Here is a 15,437-nt window from a genome sequence, read left to right as displayed (position 1 = left end):
GTCAAACAGGCTCTGGCCTATCAGGAGTCCCAGTGGGACTTCAGATTTCTGCCCGTGCAAACTGAGTAGTGATTGCAGGTGTTGAGGGGCAATCCTCAATTCATGTATTGCAGCTCTTGATTGCAATTCATGTATCTTGCAGCTCAGATTACTTTCTCTTGTGAATGGGAATCCACACTTGAGCAGAGCAGCCCAGCAACTATCGCAGCTCATGCAATTGACCTGTACCATGCCAGCCCTGGCCCCACTAGATCCCATGAAAGCCACCCACACTGCTAGCTATACCCAGAGCTGCAGAAGATACCTCGCCCTCTTTCAAACAGACACACAGTCCCCACAAACACAACACTCATAAACCCTCACATTCAATACCACAGGCAGCCACACATACATCCCGAAACACAAATTTATTTGAAAAAAATATGGGAAAATACACACCTCAGTTTTTAAAAATAGGAATTTATTACATAATAAGCTGCAACAGTTCTTGATCAGCATTTATTTATATGTACATTTTTAATCTTTACATATTAAAAATGAATGGAGCTTTAACCTGGTCTCCGACAAAATCAAACCATGAAAAGCCAAAAAATCATAAAAAGAAAATGTGAGGTTTATCATGTAAAGTACATTGAAGATGCACAATCATAGGATTTTTAAAAAAAGAGAGTAATTTTTCTTACTGCTTCAAATGTCTCAAACTTCAATCTTATTTTGGATTTCATCGTTTGATTTAATTATTTACCACAGCAAAAAGAAAGTGTAGACATATCATTTGTCAATGCCCTTTTAAATGCAGGCCATCATGTACTCATGACATCTTCTAAACTGCTGAAAGCATTTATATTAAATAAAAAAAATAATAAAGAAAAACTCTCTCTATGGCAGATTTAACGTTTTCTTAAAATAAATAGTTTTAAAAATGTATTGTGCATGAAATCAAGAATTTGGATTCCTCAGGAATTTTTAAATAATTTATTTTTAAATAAAAATAAAGATAGTGTCTTTTAGCAAGATGAACAGCAAAGCTTATTTTTAAAGGATATGTGTGAAAAGAAGACGTGCAGAATTCTTTGTCCATCGTGACCAGCCAGTCTGTAAATTATGTCAGTCTTGCAATCTCAAAAAACACAGTGTTGTGGATACAGTTAGAGGCAGCAAGAAAGGATTCTAGTTGGTTGGGGTCATTAATGTTTCAACTTGGCATCAAGGCGTAACCAGTGCAGGCCTTGACGGGTGTAGCATACCAGTTCTGGGATGGTGCTGGAATGGAAGTTCAGGGGGCCCATAACTTTATCCAGTTCAGAAAAAAATTCTGGAGAGAAGAAATAAATAAAATGTAAATATGAGGCCAATATCCTTTTTTTCTAGTTATAATATTCCATGTCAAGCTGCATTCCAGTATCTAGACTAAAATCAGAGCAAGGACCTCCTCATCTTTTTAAAGTATGTCTATACTAGTAGTTGTAATTGTAAACTATAAGAGCCCTTTAATCTAGAATAAATTTAATACATAATACAGAGAAACTAAGCAGTTTATTACATATTATGTAAATAATAAGAAACCTTACCACTTTGCTCTGTGCAGAGTTGTTCTGCTTGGTCCCAAATTTCAGTGGCATAAAGGAAGTTGGACGTGTCCTGGACATAGCTGGCTGTCATCTGGTGAATCTTCTGTGATATAGTCACAAATGACGTGTCTCCAGTAGTATTGGACACATTGGAGGAATAGCTATTAGAATTGCCGGGAGACAGCTTCGGAGACACTGGGAAAGGCATACTCACGGATTTGCTATATGATAAATGAAAAAGTCATTGTTAGGATTTAACTTTAGTCAAAAAGAGCATGCTGCCTCTTTTATATAATTATACTTGCATTCAGTTCCATTTCAGAGTGATTAAATATAGAAAACACATATATTTTGATTGTTAAGAAGCCTAAATATGACTGCATAACCTTACGTGTTTGCAAATGTTATGCCTTGCAGGTATAAAAGGAACACTTGAGTGGTTTAAAATACATTTATTTATAACTCCTGAGTGCTGGGCACTTTTCGAAGTTCATTTCAAATTTTAGGCCAAAGCAGGTTTGCTTTAAAACAAAAACTTTTAGTTTCTGTTTTCTAGACACATATTGCCCAAAAATACTTTCCAAGGCATGTTCCAAACATTTAACTACAAAGAAATGAAATCACGTAGTTAAAGCAAACGTCTTACCTTCCCCTGGTAGGAGATGGAGCTTGAGAATTACCGTAAGAGATCTGCAAAGGGAAAAAAAAACATGTTAAATATTGAATAAAATCCCTGGAATTACAGTGGGCCTTTATGATTTAATCCTCCAGGACCACAACCAGTCTATTATTATGTATATTATTATCCTCCTAATGTGAACTTCAGATAAGTAAAAAAATGTAATGAATACATCTACAAATAATGTCACCAACAAAATGTATAAAACAGAAGTATAAACATGTGAAGATGTACCTGTAATACCCAAGATTTGTACATGGAAGTTGAATCATGTACAATATTTAATTGTTGAAGGATTCAAACTTTGAACTATGGACCTGATAAGAATTACCCCTTACATCTACATTTCTATAAAATATTTAAATTTAAATCAGTCATTAGTATTCAAAAATATCAGTCCTAAACAAAATCACTGACAACACAAATATAGAAAAAAAGAATAACCCAAAGACCCTAAAAATACAATATATAGAAATACCAAGCAATTGCTACCATTCTGAAAAAGCTCTTACGTTTAAGTATTCAGTTAATGTCTTGGAATCTTCCAATGCACTCTCCTTCTTCAGTTTGAATAACCTCAAGTACAAAAGGGATTGACAGCAAAGACTGAGGAGACACAACAAAATCAATCACTAAATATGCAGCATGTAAAATCTGTATTAGTTAGTAGACCAGGTATCTCACTGGCTGGATGATTCATTTTAGCATAGTGTTTTCTTAGTTGATAAATTTCTTTGTTAAAATATCTACCAGCAAAGGAAAACAATGTGGTACTAACTGTTGACATTGGTATTATTTTTCTCCTATTAGTACAGGTAGTCATGCTTACCAAACTGGTTGCAAATCTTAAGGGAGAATAGCACTTTGATTATAAAACTCCCTGCCATATATACCTAGAACTTTTAGTTATCTGTTCACATTTAGAAGTATCGGTACGCAATGTATGATTCACAAGCATCCGGTTTCAAACTGGCTATTCCAAACAGATCATATTTGTTAAGTCCAACCAATGACTACCTCACTGGCATACACTTTTATAGACATATCTACTGGAAAGTGAAGAAGTTGTGCATGGAGACAGGCAAAACATAGCATGGCTTATATTTCCACTTTTAGATATTTGCTCTACTATCTGCCTTCAGAATTAATATCAGATAACGCTCGGTTATGGTTTTCTGACAATGGTGTGATTTTGGTTTACAATGCAAGAGTGAAAAAATACATACCAAAGAACAGCAAGTCTCTTATCAGCTGATGTAGCATCAGGGGCTGCAGGGCATGCCAATTTCAAGGTGTACCTAGAAAGGTAATGCAAACTTATTAAAATATAGTAAAATTAATTGTTTTAGTAGTATATTTGTAAGACATTAACGTTTACTTTCACCAAGCCTCACTGCACACAGCGGCCACACATTTCTAACAACATTCTTCCACTACTAAGATTCCTAATAGAATAGACTACATCAGACCCCTGGTAGTATTTAAATTCATCATTCTAATCTGTATAGAATACAAAAGAGCAGGAGTTGAGCAGTGGCCAAAGAGGAAAGGCAAGGTGACACCCACCACAGGCTGCAGGAGTTATGGCAAGTATTACTAATATTAACACTGCCTTGTTCTGGTTTCCCTACAGCCTAGTTTGGTTTTAAGCTGGATGCCATAAAAATAGAGCATCCACAGAAAAATGTTCCTATCTCTAATATATTACTTGATGCTCTGCACAAAACATGGGCAGTGATTTAAAAAAAACAAAACAAAAAAAAACCCTCAAACTACTGCTTAACAAGTAATAATATTACAAGCATATCACATCCCATAAAAATGAAAGTTCTAATTAAAATACATACTTTATTAACTCTAATGTTTCACCATACATCCGAAATGGAGATTTTGATTCGTCGACACTCTTCTCTAAAGCGTTTCCGCACTCAATGAAAAAAAGCACCGCATCAAGGTAGAGTACTGCTTTCTCGAACCTGTCTGACTACAAAGGAAAAAAAAAAAAGATATTTTTTTTTGCCAGGTTGGAAAAATACAAAGACAAACCCACTGAAAAATTACAACAATACATGCAAAATCCGCTATCTTCCACCCGCCAGAATAAACGTAAGCAAAGTAAAATGCACCTTTGTAAAAATTTGGGGGTACTTCATTACCAACGCATCAGCCTTGTGCTTTACTTTCTTCGCTTCCAGTAGATAGCGATCAGCGGAATGGGTTCTGGAAGAGACAAAATGGATTAAGAGATGTTTTCATACCAATTTTTTATGAAACTACTCATTGCAAAGGAAATAAGTGATAAAACATATTGTCTAGTTTAACCATTTGAGTGCTGGAGAGAAAAGCAAGGCATACAAATCATTATTACACTGATCCTCGGAGTTATGTCTATATGACAATTTATATGGACAGAAGACAATGGCAGTTGGGCCCTAAGATCAGATTGTAGCCACCACCTACCCCCAGCATCCCCAAACCTCCCCAGAGATTGTTAATGTGTAGATCAAAAATATTCTTTTGCTGACAAACATTGTAAATGATTTACTTGTTTTGTGTTTTTGAGTTTTCTACAATCTTAAAGATGTATCTAATAGAGAGAGTTAAGTAATGTGTTATAACACCTGAAGTCTTATAACTAGAAGGTTACAATAGCACCGGGACCTTTAAAGCCATCTGTTGTATGGACAAATTTTGGTGTTTTTGAGTTTTCTAATGTGATGTGTTCATTTAAGCAATGTGTTTGTTTAACACTAGAAGTCAAAAGTTATGATAGCCCAGGGACCTTTAAAGTGAGCTCTTGCTGGACAACATGGTCGGCATTATTTTTTTCTATCCAACAAAAGCTGAAGTAGAATAGAACTGCAGATACATTAAATTGTTTTGAAAAGAAAAATGCTATTTAGTTTTATGAAAAAAGATAAAACATGTTGTCTTGTGTTACCATTTGAGAGTCCTTCCCAGAGATTGTTAAGGTGTAAATCCGATATGGTCAAAAAATATATTTTTTGCTGATTAACATGTTAAATAATTAACTTGTTTGTTTGTGCTTTCATGTTATAAACTACCATAAAGGTCTATCTGTACAACACCATGTTAAAGAGATGATTTTGTGTTTCAAATGCCTCACCTGTCTTCGAAGGTCAGTTTTGCTCTCCACAATTTTTTATCGATTGCTGGCACAAAAGCGACAGAAGCTGTATTACCTGAGGGTTTATCCTGGAAAGGAAGAAATGTACAATTCATTACGCAAAGTAAAGTTTTGCGGACTATATTGTTGTTACTGCTGTTCCAATTGTGATGTCTACATCACTGAAAATCCTTTAAATAAATTAAAAACCTGAGTGGAATAGGCATTCTATTTATCTATTTATGAATGAGATCTAATCCAGACAGTGGAACTCTTCTTCACAACAATACATTGGGTGTCCCATAATGGACCAAGTTATATTGTCAGAACTGTAAGAAATGTGCTTCTGTTTTGTTCTATATCCATAAACTGGTTTAAAGTTAAACGCATGTTGGCTGAAAGCAACACATAAAACCTTGAAAATATATTGTCGGCTATTACGTTGCTTATTGACTTCATTACAGACTAAGGGTCTGTAGCTGAATCCAATTGGATTGGACGATGTACAGGTTTAACAATACTCAGCTGCACAATATTCCCATTGAAGAAGGATTTACTCAGTTTAAGACGTAAACATGTTCAACTTCGTAAACAAACAATGCAACATTTGTTGGATTTAACAATCCCTTAAGATATTAACTTGGGCAAATCAGGTTTTTGAAACTATCATCCCTAAGAATTTCTGTCTGGAAAACCATTGCAATGTTTACCTTTGTCTCCTCGGTGCTACTTTTTCTTTGCTTATCAGAAGACTTACTTTCGGTGCCACTATCCTTTGTGCTGCCACTGCTGCTGGATTTCTGAGATGAAGACTGGCTAATGGTTCTTTTTCGAGACCCATGTTCAGACTTGAAATCTTTCTGTAGAGCTGGGGTTGCAGGTGAAGGGAGTAACTCTCTTTCCTTTACAGGATTTGGTTTTGACAACCTGAAACATGAAAAAACAAATATATTAATGAGGTGTTGCAACACAATGTACATGAGAGGTTACACAGACGCACACACAATACAAACATACACACATAGTGAATGAATAAACAAGATCAGATATAGTACTTACTCTTTACTGGGCACTTTGTAGTTTGTGGTCTTTTCTTCTACTTTTTGTTTCTTGGCATCATTACCTTTTAATTCTTCATCATTCTGTTAAAAAGATGTACATATTCTATAAATATAAAATATTTTAAAATATCCAATCACAGTGCAAAGCTCGAGTTTTTAAAGACACCCTTATTTAGAAAAAATAAAAATCTGAATTTTCTATTGAATTCATGTCAGTCAATAAATCTTAACATTTATTATTAATATTAATCTGAATGGAAACTTGGGACACCTAGCCAAGAGTATAACAAAGCTTTGTTCAGTTTCAATTTGATGTCCTTGAAGAAACATTACAATGGCTATTTAGACATCACACAAATCAATTGTTTGGAGAACTAGGTTTGCAAATAACACAAAATGAGACAATATTGAGAACCCCATTACAGTGGGAAAATATATTTGTTTAGGAAAACTTCAGTAACCAATGCAACTTATGCTAGTGGTCAGAATAGTGAAAGTGTAAAACAAAAACAAATATCCACACAAGGACAGATGACATTTCTGGAATAAAATCATGTGTCTTTGGTCCAGGAGTAAAATTACAGTAGGGACCAAACCCCTCTATTCATTATGAAAAAGTTAGAGCTGTGAAAGCAAGTTAAACTGGAAAGAGATATTAAAGTTAATTTTACTATAAGTTTAAAATTATGTGGTGTTTTGGGACAGAAAAAGAAAACAAAATAAATCATTTTCAAAACAATTCTTTGTGTACGTGTTGAGATTACTAACCTTGTGCGTCCGCTTCCCCTTATTGAAGCTTTGCTCGGTCTGTTTCTGGGTCTCTTTTGGGTGCTGCTTAGGTGCAATCTTTTCAATCGTGGGCTGCTCTGTATTTTTGTACGGCCATCCAGGAATCTGGGACAACAGGTTTGAGTCCTTTTTTACAATAAGAGGTAACTGATCCTCAGGGTCACTAAGGGGTGAAAGAAGCCCCTTCATAGGAGTTAATAATAAGCGATAAAAAATATCTTCCTGCTCAATGGAGGGTTTTAGAGGAGATGTTCTATTGCTCTCTGAACTTTTAGACGTTTGGACTAAAGATGTTTTAACAAACTCTCTGGACTTCTGAAGGGATTTTGATAAAGACTTAGACTTTTTATTCTCTGCTGCAAGGCAGGGAGAGGATTTGGGTTCTTTCTTCATGTTGAGTTTGTGAGAGCCATTTGTAGAAGCATTTGGTCTGTTAGGGGGCATATTTGTAGTAATTTCTGCTGTAGTAGCAATTTCTATTTTGTGTGCTTCAACAGATGCCTTTTCAGCTTTTTTGGACAAAGTTCTCCTTTGTGTTGTGCTCTCATATTGAGCTGGAGACTTATGCCTGCCCTGGCTGCTTTCATTGCCTTTTTGTGCAGTGTTGGTGTTTTGGATGGGGGTAGAGGAAGTGGTGGACTCCTTTGGGCTACTTGATTCTGTATAACCTGCTTCAGTGCCCTGCCCCAACTGCCACTTATTTAAAGATGAAAGGTCAGCCTAAAAAATAAATAAATAAATCAAAGTTAAAAAAATAATTGATCGTAAATTTTGACATTTACAAAGCTATGCAGACTATGTGAAAAACAAAAATATTCTATGTGCATGTGATAAGATTACGTACCATGTGCTTCCACTTCCCATTGTTGGAGCTCTTCACTGTCTGCTTCTTGGTCTCTTTTTGTTGCTTCTCAGGTTCTGTCTTTTCAACTTTGGGCTGCCCTGATTTTTTGTAAGGCTGTCCATGTTTTGGGGATAACAGGGTTAAGCCAGTCTTTACAATAAGAGATAACTGATCCTCTGGGTCTCTAAGGGGTGAAAGAAGCTTCTTCATAGGAGTAAACAATGATGAAAAGTGAATAAAAAAAAACTATCATCCTCATCAATAGAGAGTTTTAGAGGAACACTCTCTATTTTGAGTCCATCTCGTGGTGTCTCTACAGATTCCTTTGCAAAATGTCTGGACTGATTTTTCAAAATATCTCTCCTTAGTGTGGTGTTTTGAAATTGAGATGGAGACTTCTTTCTGCCTCGTCTGCTTTCAGAGCCTTTTTGTGCATTCTTGGTGTCTCGGGTGGGGGTAAAAGAAGTGGTAAACTCCTTTGGACCACATGATTCTGTATTTCCTGCTCTAGTGCCCTGCTCTTGATTCTCCTTGTTGTATCCATGGGATGATACCATATTAGTATCTAATGAAGATGCAAGAGACACTTTGTGTGGATTCCCCTTCTTCAACCAGTTACCCAAGTACCACTTATTTGATGATGGAGGGTCAGACTAAAAGAAAAGTTAAAATTAAATTAATTGCAATTTCTGACATTCATAAAGCAACAAATACAATGAACAAAAAAAACCATTGTTATAAAGGACATTATAGATACTAAAAAGAGGCAGACATCTATCAGCAAAAATATATTACCTCAATTTCCAAAAGAAGCCATGTCAAGCCACATAAATCACAAAACACACTACTGTAGGAATTTAAAGTTTGCACTTGATCATAGTAAACTAAGCTGTCCTCTACAGGTGTGCTGCGAGCAATAAAAACACTAACAATGTGATCAATTTAAATTCAAATCAATTACAAAAATTAAGTTGGAAGGTGACAATGAATTTATAATATATAATGGAATAAAATGATTTGTGGACCCAGGACATACTTGAAAACGAGACAAATCTCAATGTACCTTTCCTGGTAAAAATATTTTATGAATAAAATAATAAATAAATAATTGATTTTTCACAGCATTCCAGGTAGACCAAAACACAATATGAAACTGAGAACAGTTAGCACATTCTTCTGAAGTGGAAATTGTACAGATTTTGTTTCTAAAATAATTCAATTATATTCAAATATAATGTGATTGTGGAGATGACTGGAATTTAAGTTCACAATGTGAAAACAATTACTATATAAAACTTTAGAAATATTTAGGGAAGTTGTATTTTCCTTCTAAAATGGGGAATATAAGTACCTAATCTTACTGTACAATTAAAAGATCCCATTATATTGGATCATGCAGACCAATATAAACACAATTTGTACTACAAGTGGTAATGGTGAATTCATAAAACTATGAAGATTATGGAAAAAGACAACATTGTTATAGAAAACAATAAAGCTGCTCGAAGAAAGCAGAAATCTATTAACAAAAATATATTACCTCATGAAAACAGAAATTCAGGACAACAGCCATGTCAAGCCACACAAATCACAAAACACTCTGCTCTATGAATTCAATGATTGCTCTTGGTCACAAGACAAGACTGAACTGTCCTCTAAAGGTTTAAGTACAATTTGAGAGATTTCATAAAATATGGACTTTTATAGTCAGGTATGTAGTAGCCTACCCATTAAAAATGTCTAAATGCAAATCAGCCAAAAACAAAGACAATAAAGTTCCTCAATTAGAATATGTATAAGAGATGGTGTGCCTGGGAGCCATACAAACACTAACAATGTAATCAATTTAAATTCAAATCAATTGCAAAAATTAAGTTGGGAGGTTACAATAACAGTTTAATATATAATGGGATTAAGTTATTTTTCTCTGCATTCCAGGTACACTAAAACACAATATGAAACTGAGAACAGTTAGCACTTTCTTTGTAATGTAAATTTGTTTGTTTTTCATTTCTAAAATAGTTAAATTATATTCAAATATAATGTGATTAAGGAGATGGGTGGAATTTAAGTTCACAATAGGAAAACAAATACTTTATAAAACTTTAGAAATATTTAGGGAAGCTGTATTTTCCTTCTAAAATGGGGAATACAAGTATTTAATCTTAACTTTTCCAGTTTTAAAGCTAAGTTATTAATCTATTTATTGATGAATTATACCTAATCTGTCTGTCTTATTCCCTCTCCTTTCTTTTCTGCTATATTCACTTGTGGATATCAGGATTTTTACATTTTTTACTTAATCTTATTGTACAATTAAAAGATCCCATTATATTGGATCATGCAGACCAATATAAACAGAATTTGTACTACAAGTGGTAATTGTGAATTCATAAAGCTATGAATATTATGGAAAAAAACCAACATTGTTATAGAAGACATTAACGCTACTAAAAGAAAGCAGAAATCTATAAACAAACATATATTACCTCATAAAAACAGAAATTCAGGACAGCAGCCATGTCAAGCCACAAAAATGACAAAACACACTGCTGTATGAAGTCAAAGAATGCACTTTGTCACCAAACAAGACTTAACTGTCCTCTAAAGGTTTAAGTACAATTTGAGAGATTTCATAGAATATGGACTTTTATAGTCAGGTATATAGTTGCCTACCTGTTAAAAATGTCTAAATGCAAAGCAACCAAAAACAAAGACAATAACTTTCCTTAATTAGAGTATATTTTTAAGAGTTGGTGTGCCTGCGAGCAATAAAAACACTAACAATATAATCATTTTAAATTCAAATCAATTGCAAAAATTAGGTTTGAAGGTGACAATGAAGGTATCATATATAATGAAATAATTTATTTTTCACATCATTCCAGGTAGATCAAAACACAATATGAAACTGAGAACAGTTAGAACTTTCTTTATAGTGGAAATTTGAACAGATTTTGTTTCTAAAATATTTAAAATATATTCAAATATAATGTGATTGAGGAGATGATGGAATTTAAGTTCACAATGTGAAAAGCCACAAGCATCACAAAACACACTGCTGTATGAAGTCAAAGATTGCACTTGTTCACAAAACAAGGCTGAACTGTCCTCTACAGGTTTAGGTTCAGTTTGTGAGATTTCTTAAAATGTGGACTTTTATGGTCAGGTATGTAGTAGCCTATCCATTAAAAATTGCTTAAGATAAATCAACCAAAGACAATAACCTTCCTCAATTAGAATATTTTTAGGAGTTAGTATGCCTGCAAGCCATGGAAACACTAACAATATAATCAATTTTAGTTCATATCTATTTCAAAAATTAAGTAGGAAGGTTACAATAAAAGTTTAATATTTAATGGGCTTAAGTTATTTTCCTCTGCATTCCAGCTTGACAAAAACTCAATATTTAATATTTTTATGTTTCTAAAAGAAACAAATTGCATTCAAATATAATGTGATTGAGAAGATGGCTGGAATTGAAGTTCACAATGTGAAAACAATTACTATATAAAACTTTAGAAATATTTAGGGAAGTTGTATTTTCCTTCTAAAATTGGGAATACAAGTACTTAAGCTTACTGTACAATTAAAAGATACCAATATATGGGATCACGCAGACCAATATAAACACAATTTGTACTACAAGTGGTAATGGTGAATTCATAAAGCTATGAATATTATGTTAAAAACCAACATTGTTAAAAAAGACATTGAAGCTGCTAAAAAAAAGCAGAAATCTATTAACAAAATATATTGCCTCATGAAAACAGAAATTCAGGACAGCAGCCATGTCAAGCCACAAAAATCACAAAACACACTGCTGTATGAATTCAAAGATTGCTCTTGGTCACAAAACAAGACTGAACTGTCCTCTAAAGGTTTTAGTAGAATTTGTGAGATTTCATAGAATGTGGACTTTTATAGTCAGGTATGTAATAGCTTATCCAATAAAAATGGCTGAATGCAAATCAACTAAAATTCAGGACAGCAGCCATGTCAAGCCACGAAAATGACAAAACACACTGCTGTATGAAGTCAAAGAATGCACTTGGTTACAAAACAAGACTCAACTGTCCTCTAAAGGTTTAAGTACAAGTTGAGAGATTTCATAGAATATGGACTGTGACAGACCCATCCGTCTGGACTAAATATACTGTGGTCGTCTGTTTTGCCATTTGCCTGTATTCCCCGTTCGTATGTCTGGATTAAGGGAATACATTTGTTTGCCGACCGCAACTACCGAACGGACGGCCACCCAGGAGAGAAGTGTGCTGCTCGTTAACCTATTGATCCCAATTAGAACGTTGAGGTTAACCACAGCCACTTCTCCATTAAGACCGAAGACAGGGTGGTCGTCGTTCGTATGTCGACCACGAGGCGGCGGCCATTTTGACTATGCGAAAGCCCAGCGGTGTTCGACGGTTATTCCATGGAACTCAAAATGGACACTTCATCGACCGAACACCGCTGAGGCCATCAACCTTCCCTTCTCCATCGACCGGGATATACGAACGCCGGCCGTTCGGGAACTTTAGCAGCACAAATAGACTTGAACTCAGATAGCCGTCCCATGGAGTCAATCGCATACCGAAGGACTATAACAGACTTTGACTCCATGGCGATTGAACTATACGTATGGGATCTGAGCGCTATTCGTCAATAATACGCACTCAGATCCAGGCTATCTGAGGATGGGTTATGCGAATACAATATGTTCGGCAGTTGTAAAGTTATAGATTTTAATGTCTTTTATAACTTGAAGTTAAAATGGCGATGTGCCTCTGCTCGAGGAGATAATTGAATTACTTCCCAATTATCTCCCGAGCAGAGGAAAGGAAACTGTGATGCATGCTGGGAATATTGGGGGGGATGTATGTCTGAAATGTCCCCATGTCCTTCTGTTATTTCAGTCTTCCATTTGGTCCCCTAGGGGAGTCCAACCAAGTGGGAGACCTGCATAAATACGGGCAGGTAGCCCACAGTAAACTCAGTTCATGTTTTACCCTCATAATGGAGCTTGGTCTCGTTATTGGGGGGGATTTTATTACCAACGACTAGAGACTGCTTGTGGGGATTATATGCCGCTTAGGTCCTATTGCCGTTTGGCTGTAAGTGGCGGTTCGTGTGACTGAAGCTCAAGAAGGTAGAAAGCCGTACCGTACCGTTCGAGAGTTTGGAGGATTCCCTAACTCGCGGTTCGCATGGTTATACTGTATACGCTACCGACTACAGTATTGTACCGGGGAATATCCACTAAACGGCAGTTTGGGCATTTATTACAGGAGGTACCGTAACATGGACTTTTATAGTCAGGTATGTAGTAGCCTACCCATTAAAAATGTCTAAATGCAAATCAACCAAAAACAAAGACAATAACCTTCCTCAATTAGACTATATTTTGGAGTTGGTGTGCCTACGAGCAATAAAACCACTAACAATGTGATCAGTTTAAATTTAAATCAATTACAAAAATTAAGTTGGAAGGTGACAATGAAGGAATAATATATAATGGAGTAATTTATTTTTCACAGCATTCCAGGTAGACCAAAACACAATATGAAACTGAGAACAGTTAGCACTTTCTTTGTAGTGGAAATTTGAACAGATTGTCTGCTCGCTGTTTAGGTGACATGCCCCTACTGCAGGGAGGGGGGGCTGGCACAGGTAGGGGCAGCAATATTTTACCTGTGCCAGCCCCCCCATTTATTGCACTAGTGACTGGGCAGCAAAAGCTGTCCAGTCACTTGTAATTTTAAATTTGTTTAGGTAATATTCCCCTACTAATCTCCCTGTTATCAATATGGGGGTCAGAGTGACCCCCATATTGATTTATAATTAGTGTGTAATGACAGTGAGCAGCCACTGGCTGCTCACTGTTTAGTTGGCAATGCCGCGAGTAGGGGCATTCAGGAGGATTTAACCTCCCATTTATTTAAATGGGGGTCATAGTGACCCCATGGATTTTAATGCAGGGGGGGTAGTAATATGTTTTTTACAAGAAGGGAGTGGGTAGAGATGTCGGCTCCCTCCTTGCTTTTTTTTTGCGCACGCGCAGTGCTGTTTTCGTCCTAATGGATGAAAACGAACACATTTTTAACGATTTTCGTCCGAAAGCGAATGGTTTGAAGACGAAATTCGGGATTGACGAATTACATTTTTATTTAAAACGAAATCTTTCGTAGAAAAAAAAAATTTCATTGGTGCACATGTCTACATATTACAAATAATGATCGGTAATTTGAACCTACCGAACGGGAGGCTGATTAGCCTTCCAGTTTGGGAGTTACGGAGCCCTGGAGGTCTCAGCGGTGTTCGGGTAATCGAGTGTCCGATTTGAGTTCCAGACACTCGACGACACCACTGAGATTTTCGTGCGTAAGATGGCCGCCGCCACGTGTTCGTATACCGAACGGCGGCCACCCAGATACATCAATAAAGTACTGATTAACCTGCGGTTAGAGAAGTGTGAATGCTTAATAAGGTACACACTTCTCTCTGGGTGGTCTATTGGTTCAGTAGTTTACATTCGAAGGAGTACAGATGGAAACTACCGAACAATCATACGAATCCCACATACATTTTAACCATAGAAACAGAAACAACACACGAATTACAATATTATTACAGTCTTTTAGGACAGCCCTGGTACCATCTGCTACAAAAATATTAAGAAAAAAGGAGGAGGTGGAAAGGTATATTTGCTCTTTTTTGGTGTAATTTTCTCTTTTACTTCAACTGGCGTTACTCGGTACCTTTTGTTGCGGGTTGCTGCTACCACTTGCGGCTATTTCCCAGTGAGGGTCCACAAATACTTTTCGTAAACGCCGTAGCCACTTGACAAAGCTCCGCTTACTTCAGGCTTTATTGTACGCTGCAGCTATGCAGCGAAACTCTGCATGTTTCGGGCGCTTGTCTCCCAGACCCTGCCATACCACTACGCGAGGACATCCTCATGTCATCTCGTCCTGCCGGCTGGATGAACTGGCATGCCATTTCACTGCATATTTAAAAGGTTAGTTGCGCCTAAATATAAATGTCTTTTCAATGCTTAAATATGAATTCAAATTTCTCTATACTGACTTCTAACTCAAGATATTATTATGTTTAGGCATCATTTACTTTACACCTGTTGTGTATTATATGTCCCAGCTATCTCAAATATTTTCAATTTACTATTTTACTTGATTTGAGATGGCCTGATAAAATTAATTTAACTGAGGATCATGTAAGCTTTTCCTGCCACTTTTGGTATCTCATATCATTTGACATTAATTCACAAATGATATCACTGATATCAATAGATTTTTTTATTTAAAATCTTTCCAATACAAATATGAATATGACTGTTTCTTATTCCCTCTCC

The 15,437-nt window shown here is 35.9% G+C and overlaps 1 protein-coding gene across 1 annotated transcript; it reads right to left on the bottom strand.

Annotated features, from left to right (window-relative positions):
• Positions 1-1,187: 1,187 nt before the first annotated feature.
• LOC134601655 (AF4/FMR2 family member 4-like) lies at positions 1,188-9,644 on the bottom strand. Its single transcript, XM_063446173.1, has 13 exons — positions 9,612-9,644; positions 8,355-8,724; positions 7,207-7,703; positions 6,437-6,519; positions 6,088-6,304; positions 5,378-5,466; positions 4,407-4,470; positions 4,098-4,234; positions 3,477-3,548; positions 2,763-2,856; positions 2,218-2,261; positions 1,572-1,792; positions 1,188-1,315 (listed from the first exon to the last, which is right to left on the bottom strand). Exons 1-13 carry the CDS (start codon positions 9,642-9,644, stop codon positions 1,188-1,190), a joined length of 2,049 nt encoding a protein of 682 aa, XP_063302243.1.
• Positions 9,645-15,437: the final 5,793 nt, after the last annotated feature.

This window comes from Pelobates fuscus, chromosome 3 (genome assembly GCF_036172605.1).
Source record: "Pelobates fuscus isolate aPelFus1 chromosome 3, aPelFus1.pri, whole genome shotgun sequence".
NCBI lineage: Eukaryota > Metazoa > Chordata > Amphibia > Anura > Pelobatidae > Pelobates > Pelobates fuscus.
Note: the sequence above shows the minus strand (reverse complement) of the source record. Positions and strands in the feature narration are given on the sequence as shown.

Bases quoted from the DNA above. Each gene is read 5' to 3' on its own strand.
- LOC134601655 (XM_063446173.1), bottom strand. From the start codon at position 9,644: ATGGCTGTTGTCCTGAATTTCTGTTTTCATGAG. The intron at 6,305-6,436 runs GTAAGTACTATA...TTCATGTTTCAG, and splicing joins TACAAAGTGCCCAGTAAAGA to GTTGTCAAAACCAAATCCTG. The intron at 1,316-1,571 runs GTAAGGTTTCTT...TCTTCTCTCCAG, and splicing joins ACTCTGCACAGAGCAAAGTG to AATTTTTTTCTGAACTGGAT.